This window comes from Corvus moneduloides, chromosome 6 (assembly GCF_009650955.1).
Source record: "Corvus moneduloides isolate bCorMon1 chromosome 6, bCorMon1.pri, whole genome shotgun sequence".
Taxonomy (NCBI): Eukaryota; Metazoa; Chordata; class Aves; order Passeriformes; family Corvidae; genus Corvus; species Corvus moneduloides.
This window is the reverse complement of record NC_045481.1, coordinates 39242781-39259449: the sequence shown is the minus strand read 5'-3', so window position 1 is coordinate 39259449 and position 16669 is coordinate 39242781. Positions and strand designations below refer to the sequence as shown.

The following is a 16669-nucleotide window of genomic DNA, read 5'->3' as shown; positions in this document are numbered from 1 at the left end:
CCGGGGCCGCTCCGCCCGCCCGGCCCGGCCCGGCCCGCTCCGGCCCCGCCGCTACAGGTACGCTCCGGGCCTACGCGCGCGGCCGGCCCCGCGCCGAGGCCGTGCTGCCGCTCCCGGGCGGGCGCGGCCGGCCCTGCGGCGGCGCCCCGGAAGGCGGCGATACCGACCCGTGTGAGGCCGCGGCGGGTGGAACGTGGCCGGGAGGGAGTCGGGGCTCGCTGCCGGGGCCTTTGTACGGGAGTTCCGGGACCGCGGCCTTCCGGTGGGGGGAGCAGGGAGGCCGCCGCGCTGCCCCGGGCCGGGCGCCGTGGCGGGAGGGCGAAACCCGCGCCGCTGCCTCCCGCCGGCCGGCGGCAACGGGAGCCCCCGGGGAGAGCGTTCCCAGTCCCGGAGAGCAGCCCGCGCCCCGCTGCCGCCCGCCTCAGCGTGCCACAAACCGGCTTTTCTGTCCGAGCTTGGGCTCCTGGTGCTTGCCTGTCCATCGCCCCCGTCCCTCTGGCTGCCCCCACGGCACCGTCCGAGGGCCCGCGGTCCGGGCTCGGTCCGGTTGCGTTCTGGGACTGTTACTTTGAAATAATGTCTTTCATTGTTGTTGTTGTTGTTTTCCGGCCTTACCCAAATAAAATGTGCAGCGAGTGTCTGCTCTATCTCTCCTGTTTTTCACCGTGTGTTGCAGAACACTTGCTTGTGAAAGTAGTGTTTGGCATAAAATGCTTTCAGGTGTATCTCTAGTTACGTCTCGTCTTGTGAGGAAACGAGCCCAACTAATTCACCATCTTTGGGAACATTTTTGTTGTCACCTACCACATTTTTCCTGACAACACATCAATTTCTGTAGTGTTCCTGTAGTGTTTTTTGGATTGCTTGTGATCTTGTCAATACCATGTGTTCGGCTGCCTTTGGAAACCAATTTTTCCTGCACTAAATCAGCGTTTCATCTTCAAGAGATTCTGTAGGTAGTTAAAAGTAGCTTTTCTCACTACACACTTTCGAGTATTGTTCTGTGGTAACAGACTGATTCAAGAATTGTTATCTAGATGCAAGCCTGTCTTCAGGAAGATCAGTTATATGAATGTGAAGTCTGTGTAAATATGGTCAGTGCTCAGTGCTCTCCGTTTTCTCCTCTGTATAACGTGTTCTTTGGTCTTTATTTAAAAACCCAGTGTGTTTTTCTGTATTTGTCTTTGTTTACTGCTCCACCCAGCTTGGTGTCCTGTGCAAATGTCATCTGGCTTCTTTGCCTTTGCCACTCCCATCCTCTTTGAAATTGCTAATGGGAATGTTAAAATGGGACCTAAGAATGACCTGCTGGTAATGTGCACTTATTGCCAGTCCATTACTGGTCTGTTAAGTTTGTTGTCGGGTCGGTTTTCAGAATGCGGTATGAGGTTAAATCCATGCAGATTTGAATGCCTTATGGGTGATGCAGGCAACAGGACCTGAAATTCTCTGCTAAGTTTAAAATCCTTTCTTGTGTTCTGAAGGGCTGCTATAATGCATTTCCTAACATTCATAACTCTTCAGTGTAGCCTGTGTGCCAGTTCTGGAGTCCACAATTGATGCTTCTCTGGGTAATTTTTTAAAAAAATTGGTCCATTTGTATTTTGATGGTGACAAATAGTGTGTTATTTGTGGCAGTGTGGCTCTGAATGAGTAGGGCAGTCCACTAGCATTTATATTTTTCCTAATACTTGGAATGAAGAATGTATTTGGATCCAAATATCTGGACATGCCTTTTCAGATTGAGTTGCTGGGCAGTTTCTGCCTAATGTTTACTTTGCTGACAGCTTCTTCTCAGTTTTCTTTCTTTTGCCCTTTTCTGAGTCATAACTGACCCTCTAGATTCTTGTTTGGTTGTTTCCTACTTTTCCATTTTCTGAGCAGCACTTCTAACTTTTATGCAGCTGTAACAACCAGTTCTAAAGAAGGCAAGCAATGAGCCTGTCTGCTGCAATCCCTCTGCCAGAAGTTTGGCATTCAAATAATTACTTTTTAAAGAAACTTCTGGAAAGAAACTGTGGTATGTGTTATGCCATGGTTAGCGAGCTGATTGAACTCATGGGTCTTGCAGTTACTGTTGATGTGAATACTTACTAGTACTACTAATGCAAACAGCACTAAGGTACTTTTTTTTCCCCCTATGGAGTTTCTGGGGGCCTGATAAAGGGCATAGTGCATGGTAATAGTTACCTTGTGTGTTTTGTATTAGTAGCCCTGTGCTATCCTAGCAAGGAGGGTGATAGAAACAAAATATTAGTAAGTCAAGGACAGAAGGATTTTGGTTTACAAAAGTGAATGACAATGTGATATGCAGTGGAAGAGGATTAATATTAGAAATATATTACTGGAGGGTTATTACAGGATGTAGTAGTCGCCTGATGAAAGACCCATTGCTTGGGTCGCTTGAAACAAGCGGAGACCTGCTTTCCTCTACAAGAGGAAGCACTACTTGTCTGCATCTCAGGACTTAGTTGGTTGTTAGGAATTCTGACTGGGATTGTTGTCTAGTAGCTGTTTGTTGAACAGGATGGTGAGGTGTCAGACTTGAGCATGGAGAGGATCATCTTAATCTGTGTGCTTGCACAGCTCCCCTGCAGATGTTCTCAGTGAGGTGTTTTGGGTTGTCCTTGCAGAGTGATTCCTGCTTCCTTCTTCCTGGTATGTATTACTAATTCTCCACCTTGAGCAGCATAGAATTGCTGAGAGGAGTCTCTGACTCATGTTTTGGACACCTTTTCCCCTCCCTTTATATTTCTCCCACAGATTCAGTCTAAGGCCAAGAAGGGCAATGGTGTTAGAATTGGCTGTGTTTCTTTGTTTAGTCTAAATCTTCATTGTCTCCCACCTCTTCTATAATTCTGATACCTCTTTGTGTGAAGACTTCAGCTTCTGTGTGCATCATTTTTGCTTTTGGTCTTGTTACCATATTTTCATGTGAGCAGGAAATTATGACCTGTGTTTTCTAAAACATGTCCTTGCTTCCAGTTGCTTTTTCTTTATTGGATAAGGTGCGTATGCCTTAAGTGCAGCCTTGAATGCATAAAACACTTTGTCTTCTCCTTGGGGGTACGTGATGCTGCTTCTGCTGCTCTGTAGTGTTGGCACTCCCACATTTCTGTGGAATGTGTGATGTCACAGGCGGGCACTTGGCTGTGGCCCTTGAGCTTGAGGAACCTTGATGTGACTTCTAATGTAAATAATGGGACTTTGAATTGAAAATTCCTTTACCTTCCTATCTAAATGAGAATAATTTTTTAGGGGGTTAATCTGAATTCTGTATCGCTCTGTTTGTCTCTCTATTGCTCTGGCTTCCTCTTTTCTCTGTCCCTCATTTCCTGCTGTGTACGGTACTTAACAAAAGATGCTATGGTTTGAGTATGGAATTGTGGAAACCAACTCTTAATCTTCCAGATCTCAGTTCTAGTGTTTGACTTAGCTTACAGCTTTGTGAAATTACATCTATTCTCTTCCTGTCTTCTGGATTGAAACTAATATCTCTCTTCTCAAGAATTCATTAAGTTTATGTGGAAGTTGTAATAATAGTTATGAAAGTGCCCCGTATTCTCATTGGTAGATGAAACTGTCAGACTCCAGACGTGGGTGATTACTTACATTTATTTTTATTACTTCCCTTTTTATATTTACCATTCATTTTCTGACCTGTAGGAGTTGGTATCTGCAAGTTTCTGTTCCATGTCTTCATTTTGCTGTAAATAGCTAGCACTTTAATGTACTTCTTTTGACTGAAAAGTTCTTTTATGTGCATTTAGCTCATTTAATCCAGACTGGGAAGACAAATTAAGATTCTAATGGCAATTAGCTCCTTGTTGCAGTCATACAGGATCTTGAAATGACAAAGTACTATTGACATCTTTGTAAGGTAATTGAAATTCCTGAGCTGTTTGTAGTTGCAGTTTAAAACGCAGCATTGAATTTTTCAATCATGAAGCACTAAGACAAGTTATTTTTCTTTAGGAATCCTGTTCTATGTGTAAACACTTATTGCAGTGAATGCAATTTAGAGCAGTGTGTCTACTGCATCTGCAGAAAATGTGCTTTTGAATTACTTTCCACCTCTCTCTGGCTTTAATCAAGGAAAAACTTCAGCTTACAGTATAATCCTTTGGGGAATATTTAAAAACTTGGAAGAGTAAAACCAGGGCCCTATAATGGAAGTGCCTTCATGGTATTAGTTTTGGATTCTGTTGGATAGTTGCATCATGAACTTTCTTTCACTTCTCCTAAGTGTTTTTTATTCTTCATGTTTAGGAGCACTTAGTTGAAGACTGACTCTTGTTGTAACTAAATTCTTAAATGAAGCAGTTGGTTTTTTTTTTTTTTTTTTTTTTTTTTTTTTTTTTTTTTTTAAGAATAATCAAGGACACACAAGTAGAAACAGAACAAAATAATGGGTTTGCTTTTTGTTTTGATTAATCATGCTTAAGATAGTTGTTTGTTACCCCTCTGTAGACTGTTTTTGTTTGTGAGTTAGCTGTGTTTAAAGATTCTAGTCCAATGTAGTTTTATTTTCAATTTTTTGTTCATTTAGGTATTACTGCAAGGTATCTTCAAGTTTGCTCTATGCAAAATGTTTTCTGGTGTTTGGGGGTTTTTTTGTTTGGTGTTTTTTTGGTTTGTTTTTAATCTAAGAAGAGCTAATAGCTCTACAAACAGTCTCAAGGCTCATCTGGAATTACCACAAATGGAGTTAAGGGAACACAAATCATGTTGTTTGAAGTAAATTTAAACATGTAGCTGATCACATACATTGCCAGAAATTCATATGGCCCTGTCATTTAATAATGAACATAGTCCTGGTCTTCCAACACTTATGTTTTGATCCGTGCAACTATTTGGGATATGACTCATGTCACCTATTTTTTACTGATTTTGTTGTTGTTATAGCATTGTTCAAATGCCAGTGATACATAGTTCAGTTACTTACCAAACTAGGACTCCTTGAGTTGTCTTGTTTGTTAAACTGAGTTGATGCAGTGTAAAGAGGGCAAATCAGCTTTTTAGTTTTGGTTTTACATAAACTTTTTAAAAAATTTTGCTCAGTTTTTCGTGTGGAGACACAAAAAGGTTTAGAGGGAATGGCATGACATTTGGTATGGATTCCATCAGTATTTTTAATAAAATTGCAAGTATAAATTCAGGTCTTCTATCTGGTGTAGTGTTTCTGGGGCTTCTTACATGGTACTGTTTAATGCAATTTGGGAAAATGATGGTATCATAATCTCCATATTGCAGAAGGGAGGGTAACACAGATTGTAAGCAAGGAAGGGAACTAGAATGTCCCTGGAGCTGTGTGATTGCTCATATATATTCCAAATTATGTTCTAGGCATCTGGTTTGTTCTTGGAGATCTCCTGTCTGTGAGTCTCAGAGCCAGATTTTATTGTTTTATCAATGGAGTGCCTGCAAAAGGAGGGGCTGTGTAGTCTGTAGTCCTTGGCAAGATGATCTTTGGCTGTTTTCAGTGGGCACTTTTTGCTCTTTTGAGCTTTTGAAAAGCATAAGGGGTCTTGATAAGTCAGTTTGCTTCAAAATTAAACTGTGTAAAATACAAGGGAAACCGACTTGTAGAAAATCCTTAGAGGAAATAGCCTGTCTTGTGACTGCAGCCTCCATTAGGATCACTGTCAGTAAGATAAAGCATTTGGGCTGTAGGGCTGCATACACTGTTTTCATGCCTGTCTGATGATCTTACTGCTCTTGGAGAGCGCACCCACATGTGCAGTAGTGGGAATGCTAAATTATTGCTAATATTTATTAAATTTAGATTACTAACATTTATTAAATGCAATGAACAGTTCTCTTGACATTTTTAGTATGTTGTTAGTGTTAAAGCCTGAGATGCTGCACTTCAATTTGGAGTAACTGCAATGGCATTGTTAGTGCTGGACACACTGCTTAAGAACAGACATTTTGAAAACAGAAGTAACTGGCTTACAAGATAGGTAGGCCCCTGGCCAGAGCAGGGGGAATTCAGTGTAATAATCTGTTTCCTCCTCTTTTCTGCAGACAAGTTTGCTTGTGGTTTTGCAGGACAGTGGCATGCTTCATTGTTCACCACAGTTTTGCTTTTGCTGTGTTTTGAATCCTTTTTTTTTTTTTCCATGCATGTTCTTTTAATACAGAGTGTATTGCTTGCCCTGGCCCATCAGCTGTGTGGATCATGGCTGTTTTACAGTCAATACGTTCTGGAAGTCTTAAAACTTGACAAAGGGACTTGGAAACCAAAACTACTGGCATGTGCTTTTTTTCCTCTGGTTTCTTACATGAAGTCTTATAAATGCATTCTCTCTGTGGAAGCTAGATTGCAAAGTCAGGGACAGCTTTAATATTTCACTTCATATTGCCTCTTTCTTCATCAGTCACATGAGAGCTCTTTGGGCAGCAAAATTGTCCGAAATTATTTGGACATTTGTATCTTCTGGATACATCTCCCACTGTAAATATCATTTACTGATTGCAGCGCTTTTTTAAAATTTTATTTCCTTTTTAAACACCGATGGAGCTGTTTACACTGATTCTGTGCACGTGCATTAGGAAAGGCTTTTAGTGTTGGGCTCATCACACAACCACAAAGTTCTTTGGAGTGGTGATAGATTAGTCTGAGAGCTGAAGGGCACATGGAATAATGTTTTTCCCCCATGAAGAATTGAATAACATGAGGTAGTATTGCAGTATTTGGCTTCGTATCAAAGCCAGCTGTGCTCCCAGTGTGGTGGTACCAGAATCTCCACAAAATTAGTATCAACAAAGATGGGGAGGGGCACATTAAGAGATGCGACCATCATCTCTGTAAAGTGCTGAAGTTTTGAACTGGAACGGTGAGCCATTGCATAATGCATAAAATAACTTGACATCCTTTCTATATGGCAATTTGAATGTGCTTCTTTTTATTCCTCTTCTCTCCCTCCCCACATTTTTGTCAGTGTTTTCAGGGGGCTGTGTACCACTACGAAGTATTACAAATTTGCAGCTTCACTTTGGTTTTTTAGAGGTTCAGCATCTGTAAAAGTGACAATTACAAGTGAACCTACATTACTCTAATGCTGGGAATTCTTCAGGCTTCTTCGAGAACAGCTGGCACAGAGCAAGTAAAAGGCTTGGGTTTGGGCTGTGTAATGCTCTTTCCAAAACTAAACAGCCCAGCATGTTGTCCTGAAATGCCCTGAAGGGACAAAACTCTTAAGGAAAGAAAGCTGCCGATTATAGAAAAATTTCTTGACTCTCCATTTTCAGAATTTTCAGTGGTTCTCTAGATCACATTCAGGGCATCAGCTGATCTTGCAGCTGTTGGACAGTTTTGGTCATCCTCATTAAACCAGCCAACCAGATTGCCCTTCCTCCCCCCAAAAAACAAATAAACAAACCAAACCCAACAACAAGAAGAAAACAGAACAATACCAATCCCTCTTTAGGCGGTCAGGTGTTTATCAGTTGTGATAGTTGTGGGTATTAGACACTGTTACTGAATCAGTCCAGCACTCACCTGAACAGGTTTGATCTGGTGAGCTGCAAGTTTTATTTATGCTGAGTGACAAGAAGTATTTTCAAACCTACTGTGTTTAATTTAAACTTTGTTAGTCAGATGGCTAATGAGTGGCTGTAAATATGGTTGGTACATCAATGGTTTAAATGTAATGGTATTTAAGAACATGCTGTCATTGTTCAACTTACATTTGAGCAAAATGTTTGTAGTTGGTGGCTATCTTTACTAGATTAGAGGAAAAATAGGCTCCTTTAACACCATCACAAAAAACCCCTATACAAACCAAAAACACAAAGGAAAAAAAAAACCACAAAAACCCCACACCAAAACAAACTGAAGCTGAACACATGTTCCAATAGAAAGGTTAAAGGCTTCCTGCTAAAATGGGTGAAGATAATGCCAATGTCTACACTGCATCTATTTCTCCATTTGAAGGCTCTGAGTTTCTTTGCCTGTCTGAAGTTTTGCTGAATGTGTCCCCAGCTAGTGGAGCAGTTACTGTATTCAGGCTAATTCAGACAAAGGATAAAGTTGGTTCCTGAAAGGACCCGAGGTAACACTGGAAACTCAGCATCACTCCAGAAGGATACAGTCAGTGTTTTCTGAAGAGATTGCAGCTTTTAAAAATGTTGAGCAGGTTAGCAGGGTACTGTGAAGGCATTAGAGCCCTGAGTTTTTCTTTGTTTACTTCTAAAATGAGATAAAGACATGAGTCAGAAGAAGCTGAAAAAACGAGGCACAGTCCCTGAGGGAAAAACATCAACTTCAAGCACTCAGGCTCACATATGAAGTGTTTGTTATAACCGTATTAGTTGAATAAATTAGGACACACATGCAAAGATTTAGATGAGCTGTCTTAAGGTACGTAGTTGGTTTTATATAGTGGAGATGACTTGGTCTTTCAGTAAGGTGAATACTAGAACTTCACTGACTGCAGTTGTAGGAGTTATCTCCCCATTTGTTTTACAATATGTAAACTTGTCCATGGCATAAATAAACTTAAAGTCGTTTGTTAAACCTCTTGATTTCCTTGTTGCTACTGTACTTTAGGGAACATTAGTTCTTCTGATAGGACTGAAATGTTGCTAGGTTGTCAGATCTTGTTCTTTCTCATGAGTGATTGGGTTATCCTGCTTGTAAATTACCATGATCTCAAGTTATTTATGTGGTTTATCTTTTACAGCTGTCGAAAGGCTATTCCAAAGCTTAATGTTTTAAGTCTTTTCAAACTTCAGTTTATTCCAGCTGCTGGACTGGTCTTCCATTGGTGTCCTGTTTATTCTTGGGTTGTTGTAGTCCAAATTCCTTGAATACACCCATATAGAATATTCAGCTACTGTTTTCTTAATTTTACTAGATTAAGAGTTAAACTAGATTTAGAGTTTCCTCCTGTAAAGTAGACTTTTTGTTGCCTGTATTGTTCTGAGCTGTCCGTCTCCTCCATGCTGCTTACTGCCTGAACCTAGTCATTTCTGAACATGGGTGCCTGGGGCTGTTTGCAGAATCTGGATCAGGATTTATTAGCTTTTAGTTAAAGAAGATTTTTAGTTTAGGGACTCCTGCATTATATTGTACTTTTCGATGTATCTATTCCAGTTACCCTTCTTCTAGCATTTTTGGACCTGGGCTTTTTTAATCTGTACAGTTATTTTTAAGAATTCTCGTGCAGCATGATATCTTTAGTTTTTGTGTTGCTTTCCAGTAAGACTTTTATTGGTAGAGTAATTCCTACCTAATGTTTGGCTGACTTTCAGATTCTCCAAAGAAGGCTTATTGTACACTGTGGAGTTCAGCTTCTCTAAAATACATGATCCTCATGCTGTTCACATTAAGCATCAGGGAATTTCCAGCTAGCTCAGCTTCCACTGGAGAATTTCTTTTCTAGGAAGATGGATACCTTTACTTGTTAATCACTTCAGTACTCTTTATTTTACTTCTACAAATAAAAACTGATTTGCTTTATTAGAACTCATTTTCCTGACTTATCTCTTCAGACAGCTCCTCCCTATAAGCTGCAGCTGTCTTAAATCATCTGTTCAGGAGAGTTTTTTTAGGGAGAGTGGGAGGAAAGAAAGTTTTGCTAATGACCATTCTGAGTTCTGTCATTTAACTATTTGTCTCTTGGGCACATGAACCTTTTTTCTTCTTTATATGTTTTGTTTTGGTTTTTTTTATTATTGTTGTTTCCTTCTCTATTGAATATTAATGGTTTTGTTCACTTTAACATAAACTGAGTAGGATTTATCTTTGTCTTCATGTTACCAAGAGATGTCAGAGTAGTATGCACACTCTGCTGGGATCAGAAGGTAATAGCATTGCAGCAGAGTTTCTTGGTTTATCTGTTCTAAGAAACTTTTCTGGAGAGCTTTTGGTGGCAAACTCCAATGTATGACACCACTGAAAAGCTGTGTGGCTTGGTTGCTATTAGAGTCACTATATTACTTATTTATTATAATTATTTAGATTTTTTTGTAGACAATGGATATTAAAGTTTTCCTTTGCAGCTCAAAGTGTTCCAAAAGCATTATTCTTTGCCATTGTGCATTACTTGGGTGAACTGTTGTTCTCAGAGCAATGCAGATTGAAAGATGATGTGCAGACGACGGAATAATCTTGATGCCGCTATCCCATACATCGTTGTTTTCATGTTTTGTAAGCTGTTGATGGAGTCTGAAATAATTTGGACTTGAGGTATATCAATTGTCTGACCTTGATAGTTTGACCTGGGACTGAAATTTGAGTAGTTCCTGAGAGCTACTCATTCCTCTGTCATATTGTCAGTTTGATAATGCTATTCCTCTAGCTTTCAGACACCCTTCCCAGACAGGACCTAAATCTTCAAGGTGTAAAGACTGTATCTTCCTAAATCTTTTTTTCTTTATTATATACAGCAAGAGATGAAGGGAAGGGAGTTTCAAGGCCAATTTTTAATTCTCCATATGTATCGTGTGCCTAGGGCATGTGTACAAGGGAAGAGCTGGGTGCTTTCAAAGTAATCTTTGGCTGCAGAAATGTCAAAGTCAGGCCTTGATAATGGAAGCAGGTAGCAAAGGCTATGTATGAAGAAAGATTTGTCTTTCAATCTAGTATTTTATGGATTTAAAGCTTTTACTTTATCTGAGTGATCAGCGTAAAAGCTGCCTTCCTTATTAGTCTCCTGTCTTTTTAGGTTTCCATGAAGATAAACAACTGAAATGTGGATAGCCTATTTGTAGCTTGGTGGTGGTTGTCATCTGGAACCTGCTGGTGTCTCCTCAGTAGCTGGCGTGGTGTTGGCAGCTGAGAGCCATGAAGGTTGTCCCAGAGAAGAATGCTGTCCGCATCCTGTGGGGTAGGGAACGGGGTACCCAAGCCTTGGGTGCTCAGCGGCTTCTGCAGGAGTTGGTGGAGGATAAAACTCGATGGATGAAATGGGAGGGCAAGGTAAGGTTGTGGGATAGAGCTGCATAGCTTGACCTTGGAGTGGGGGAAGGGAGGCAGGGATTTCAAATAAATTGTCTTGTGATTGTACTTTGATGTGTTACACTTGACATGCTCTCTGGCTCTGTTCAGTTCCTGCAGTGATGTGATACTAGATATGTTCCTGCAGCGGGTTCCCCTTGTTGTCTGTGTGGCTTACAGTCAAAGTATGATCATATGACTCTTGCAACACTTCCTGCTTTGTTGGCTTTTTCAGAAAGTTGAGTTACCTGACAGTCCACGCTCCACCTTCTTGCTGGCGTTTAGTCCAGACAGGTAATTAACTCCTAGTTCATTCCCTGTTTCAGCAGTCTCCCTACACTTACAAAAGTGATGGAGGCTTGTGCCCATTGAGTTGTCCAGTCCTGAACAGCCAAATGAAACTTCTGGTTCCTGATACGCATGGATGGAACGTGTGCACCTTCCTATCTCACAGCTTCAAGCATAGTTGGTGTTTAATTTCTGAGGTACCCAGGTGATACAAAGTTCTAAGGAAAAAGGATCTGTGCAGACACCGTGGGATTTCGTAAGAAACTAAAGGGAGTAAAGGATGTTTTAATAGAACATGCCCAAATGATGTGACACATTCACTGGGGTATCTAGGAATAAAGAACAGAGCAGAATGATGTGTGTATTGGAAGCAGAAATGGAGGTGGGATCTCTCATAGTATCACTTGCTTTGACAATGGTTGACATGGTGTGGAGAATTGGGAATATTTATTTGCCCCAGACTGTCACTCATGAGTGCCTTCTGAGCTGCATGTTCACTCTGACATTCAAGGTCAAGTTTGTGCTTGCAGATTCAGATGAGCTCATGTTTGCATGGACCCTGAAATCTGGCTACAGGAAGCTTTGTGACCACTGGTGAAACAGTAGCCTCTTACCCTTTGAGCTCTGTGTGGGAGAGCTGCTGGGTTAGGCGTGAACAGACCCTGTTGAGATGAAGCTAACCATGGTCTGATTTTGCTGTATTCTTCTCATGCTAATGTTTGTCATACCTTCTGCATTCCCAGGACCCTAATGGCTTCCACACATGTGAACCACAACATCTACATCACAGAGGTGAAAACGGGCAAGTGTGTTCATTCCTTGGTTGGACATCGCCGCACTCCCTGGTGTGTCACCTTCCATCCCACCATCCCAGGCCTCATTGCTTCAGGATGCCTAGATGGGGAGGTTAGAATTTGGGATTTACATGTAAGTCTTTCCTGAAACATATGTTCCTTTGATATTTGGTGGGTGGTGACTTTTTTTGGGTGAGTTTGTTTTCCAAATGTTACCTGGTAAGAGAGCTGTTCGGAAGTTTTTCTGGGACCTGTCTCTAAAAGCATAGAACAGACCATAGCCATCCTCTTCTGTCTAGAGAGGAGGTGACAGATTCTTCATTCAATCCTGCCAGGTAGGTCATACTTCTTAGCAGTGCCTGTTTCATTGATTACAGTGGTACAGGTAATGCTGGAGAACTTTGTACAAGGTGCCTGTTTAGCCTTTGTGAGAGACATACCATTTGTCATTCCACTGAGCATATCTGAACTGTTGATTAGAGGAGCTGCTGCTCTACCTAGTTTGGTGATTGGCACAGAGACAAAACACGTGGGCTTAGCTGGTTGCTTTGAAATGAAGGATTTTTACAGGCTGCTTGAGACACACTTACCTACAAAAATACATCTGTGGTCATTGTTGCAAGTAGCATTACATTCTAGACCTGGCACATGACCTTGTATGGGAACAGCTGTTGTTGTTGCCAAGGTAGCATGTCACTTCCAATGCCCTGGGCAGTCTGGGAGGCATGGCAAGTACATGGAAACTTAATGATTGCAAACTTTGTGATAAATTGCTTGTGGTTCTTGACCCTTCACTCTAGGGTGGAAGTGAGAGCTGGTTCACAGATAGCAACAATGCCATTGCATCACTTGCTTTTCATCCTACGGCTCAGCTCTTGCTGATTGCTACTGCCAATGAGATACATTTCTGGGACTGGAGTCGTCGGGAGCCTTTTGCAGTGGTGAAAACAGCCAGTGAAATGGAGCGGGTCAGGTGAGCTCCTGCTTCTGGGTGAAGAGAACACTTATATGTGAAAAATGGTCAGATTTGGGAAGTGTGTGTGAGGTTCCTCTGGGATGCTGCACCTTCTGCACTCAAGTAGTGGAGAGAAGTGTTGCTTGCAGCTCCTTGACTCAGCTGGTAGAAAACCAATTCTGTGGGTAGAAAGAAAAGCAATCGAAAGTCATAGATCAGCTTGGATGTTCATACTTGTAATAGGGCACGTGTCCATTAAATGCCCAGATCTACTTCATGTTGATTTGTCAGCTTAGTAATTAAACTTGTCAGCCACAAGGATGAGAAAACGCAGCAACTGCCTTAACAGAGTGCTGAGCTATTGCTTTGGCACACTTGTAGAGGACACTGGATTGCTGGAAACCTGATGCCTTCTTTTGAACAATTTAAAATAAGATAATGATGTGACATTCAAGGCAAGTTAATCTCTCCCTTTGTACCAAATTCCATTTTGTAATATAAACGTGTATTCCTTTAAATTTTCTGGCTATTTCAATTGATACAGGAGTACTTACTTCCAGCTTTTAACTTTAGTGTAGTGTTGCTGTGGACTATAAAATCCTGCAATCTCCAGCTAGATAGGTACGTTTTGTTCTTCTTAATGCGTAAACTTTTTGACATCCTTCATAAAAAGGTGATGATAATGTAGTAATGTTGTCATTGCAAATATGTTGTGTGGGGTTTTGTTGCCTGCTGTGTTCAGCTTCCTGTGTCAATGTGGAATGTGGACTGATGATTGATGTTCTGGCACTGCTTTTGTTTTAGGCTGGTACGGTTTGATCCCTTGGGACACTACTTGCTCACAGCAATTGTTAACCCTTCTAACCAGCAGGTAAGAGGAATGTCAGTACTTGTATTGACTGGCTAATTACAAGATACTCTTTGTATGTATGTACTTGAGCCCTAGTCTGTTTCTAAGCAGCCTCGTGCTTTTCTGAAAACCTGAGGTCTTCTTAAGCTGAGTTCTGTCTCACCTTGATTGGTCATGTCAATGTTCTTGTGTTATGTGCCTGGCTAATAAAGTGCTTTCCAAAATGTGTTTGTTTTGCCCTCTCTGTCTGACTAGTGGTGGGACAAACATCCCAATGGTCCTGCTCTTTCAGTTCTGTTGTGATGTTCTTTTGGATTTGAAGCTATTTGAGGTATTAACAATTCTCCCCTCAGCTGCTGACCCTCAGATGCTGATACTTCTGTTTGTATGAAGAGTGTATTGTGAAAGCTCACTGGGCTGTAGGAAGAGGTTGTCTAGATCCATAAAATGAACTTAGAAATCATCTCAACTGGTTTCCTCCAAGTCAAGGCCTTTAGGAAGGGACTTAACACATCCTTTAATCTGTCTGGGCTGGTAGCTGACTTTCTGCAGTTTATTTGGAGGTATAGGATTTTGCCTTGAGGTGCCTGAACTTTGACTGTTTCTTTCTGCAGAGCGATGAGGAAGTGGAAATCTCCGTGGACAGCACAGAGATGCCTCATTATCGTCAGCGCGCTATCCTTCCGTCTCAGCCTGTGAGGCGCACGCCCCTCCTCCACAACTTCCTGCACATGTTGTCCTCCCGCTCCTCTGGCATACAGGTGGGAGAGCAAAACAGTGTTCAAGACTCTGCTACCCCATCCCCTCCACCGCCTCCACCACCACCACCTCCGCCTCCAGCCAGTGAGAACACAAGGGCATCTGTCTATAACAGGCTCCGGGAGCGAGTCAGCTATCCCACAGCAGAGTGCTGCCAGCACCTGGGGATGTTGTGCCTTTGCAGCCGATGCTCTAGTGCAAGACTTCCTTCTTCTCTCTTCCCACACCAGGAAAACGCACCCTCCACGTCTTCTGGGGCCACTGGCACTTCCTTCTCCTCTGTGCAGACAGAGCCTTATCAACCCCCAGAGCAGGCATCCGTAGTGCAGGAGGAGCAGGGGATACTTAACAGGCCCTCTGCTTTCAGCACAGTTCAGAGCAGCACTGCTGGCAACACCCTGCGCAACCTTAGCCTGGGCCCCACACGGCGGTCCCTCAGCGGGTCCTTGGCAGGCCACCAGTCCCGGTACCAACAGTCTGCGAGAGAGATGGCTTCAGGCTTGGGTGGGTCTGACTGGTCCAGGACAGTGCTGAACATGAGCTCTCGGTCCGAGCTGGAAGCCATGCCTCCCCCTAGGACCAGTGCCTCCTCCGTGAGCTTGCTGTCCGTGCTCAGACAGCAGGAGGGAGGTTCCCAGGCATCAGTCTATACCTCTGCAACAGAAGGGAGGGGCTTTCTGGCCCCAGGGGCTGAGGTGAACAGTGGTAGCAGTGCTGGCCCGAGCAATCCGGCCAGCATTCGTAATGAGCTCCATTGTGATTTGAGGCGATTCTTCCTGGAATATGACCGGCTTCAGGAGTTAGATCAGGGGATTGGTGGGGAGCCCAGCCAGTCGCAACAGGCTCAAGAAATGCTCAACAACAACATTGAGCCTGATCGACCGGGTCCCTCCCATCAGCAGACTCCACAAAGCAATGAAAACAATTCCAATTTGTCCCGGGGTCACCTGAACCGCTGTCGTGCTTGTCATAACCTGCTGACCTTTAACAATGACACACTGCGCTGGGAAAGAAGCACGCCTAGCTACACACCAGGGCAGGTCCAAAGCACATTTGAGGGTGTGCCTCCAAATACCAGCCAGGTGCAGCCTGCAGAGAGAACCGAGGGCAGAGCTCCTGCCTCTAGCAGACTGCAGCTGGGCAGCTCTTCCACCCCGCAGGAGGAGAGGACCGTGGGAGTGGTCTTTAACCAGGAGACGGGGCACTGGGAAAGAGTTTACAGCCAGTCGGCTTCAAGCAGACCTGGGAATGTATCACAGGAGGCCTTAAACCAGGAAATGCCTGAGGAAAGCTCAGAGGAGGATTCACTCAGGAGGTAAGATACATGCTTGCCCTTCCTCCTCTATTTTTTCTTAAACCTTTCCCATCTAGTCTGAGGTTTTTCAATATTTTCAGAGTTAAAAACCTTTTCTCATAAGGTTGTGTGCTATTCGTGTAGATGAAAATAGAGATGTTGGTGTTGATGTGTTTATAGCTGCCATTGTCATGCTGCAGATGGGTTCTGAAGATTGTTAAGGGCAGAGACTGGACCTCTCAATGGTAGTACAGACAGGCAAAAGAATGGGCTCTTGCAGCAGATCTCTGGGGTGAGCTGTGCTCCTGGTGTTTGCCAGACCCTGCAGAAGGGTGAAAACACAGGATTCATTAATGCTGTCCTTTGTGCCCCCCATCACACACCCTATCATCACGTGCTACACATGGAGACTCTGCCCAGGGCTGGTGTGGAAAACTGGTCACGAGTAAGTTGTTAAGTTAAAAGGGTTAACAATAATTTTCTTGGTGTTGCCCAGAGGGGAAAAAAGTCAAAGCTCTGTGTCAGTGGTTTGGGTATATGCAGTTGGTTTCCCCTTGATAAGAGAGGTAAGTTTTCAGAGTGGCTCCTGTTGACCTGAGCTGGTTGGGGACATGGTTGGGGACATGCTGATCACTGAAAATTTTAGGCTTTGCTGTCTTGTTTTTTAAGAAGGTGATTCTTTTTTTGGAAGGATATTTTTCTTCTGCTTCAGATATGTTACAAGAAACAGGATAAGCTAAATTGAACTTGCATCAGGAAAGATCTTTCCTTTGTGTGAAAGTGT

General features: G+C 42.8%; 1 protein-coding gene across 4 annotated transcripts in view; it reads left to right on the top strand.

Moving 5' to 3' along the window:
• Positions 1 to 15: 15 nt before the first annotated feature.
• AMBRA1 (autophagy and beclin 1 regulator 1) overlaps positions 16 to 16669 on the top strand; it is a 130395-nt gene continuing 113741 nt past the window's right edge. For 2 of the 4 annotated variants that reach the window (XM_032111730.1, XM_032111731.1), the window contains exons 1-7: positions 16 to 57; positions 10674 to 10927; positions 11181 to 11239; positions 11977 to 12160; positions 12828 to 13000; positions 13787 to 13853; positions 14447 to 15906. In XM_032111730.1, coding sequence (XP_031967621.1) covers positions 10793 to 10927; positions 11181 to 11239; positions 11977 to 12160; positions 12828 to 13000; positions 13787 to 13853; positions 14447 to 15906 — 2078 coding nt within the window. In that variant the 5' untranslated portion in view covers positions 16 to 57; positions 10674 to 10792. Of the gene's footprint in view, positions 58 to 10673; positions 10928 to 11180; positions 11240 to 11976; positions 12161 to 12827; positions 13001 to 13786; positions 13854 to 14446; positions 15907 to 16669 lie in introns of those variants that run through there. The other 2 variants (XM_032111733.1, XM_032111732.1) reach the window with 2 other exon arrangements.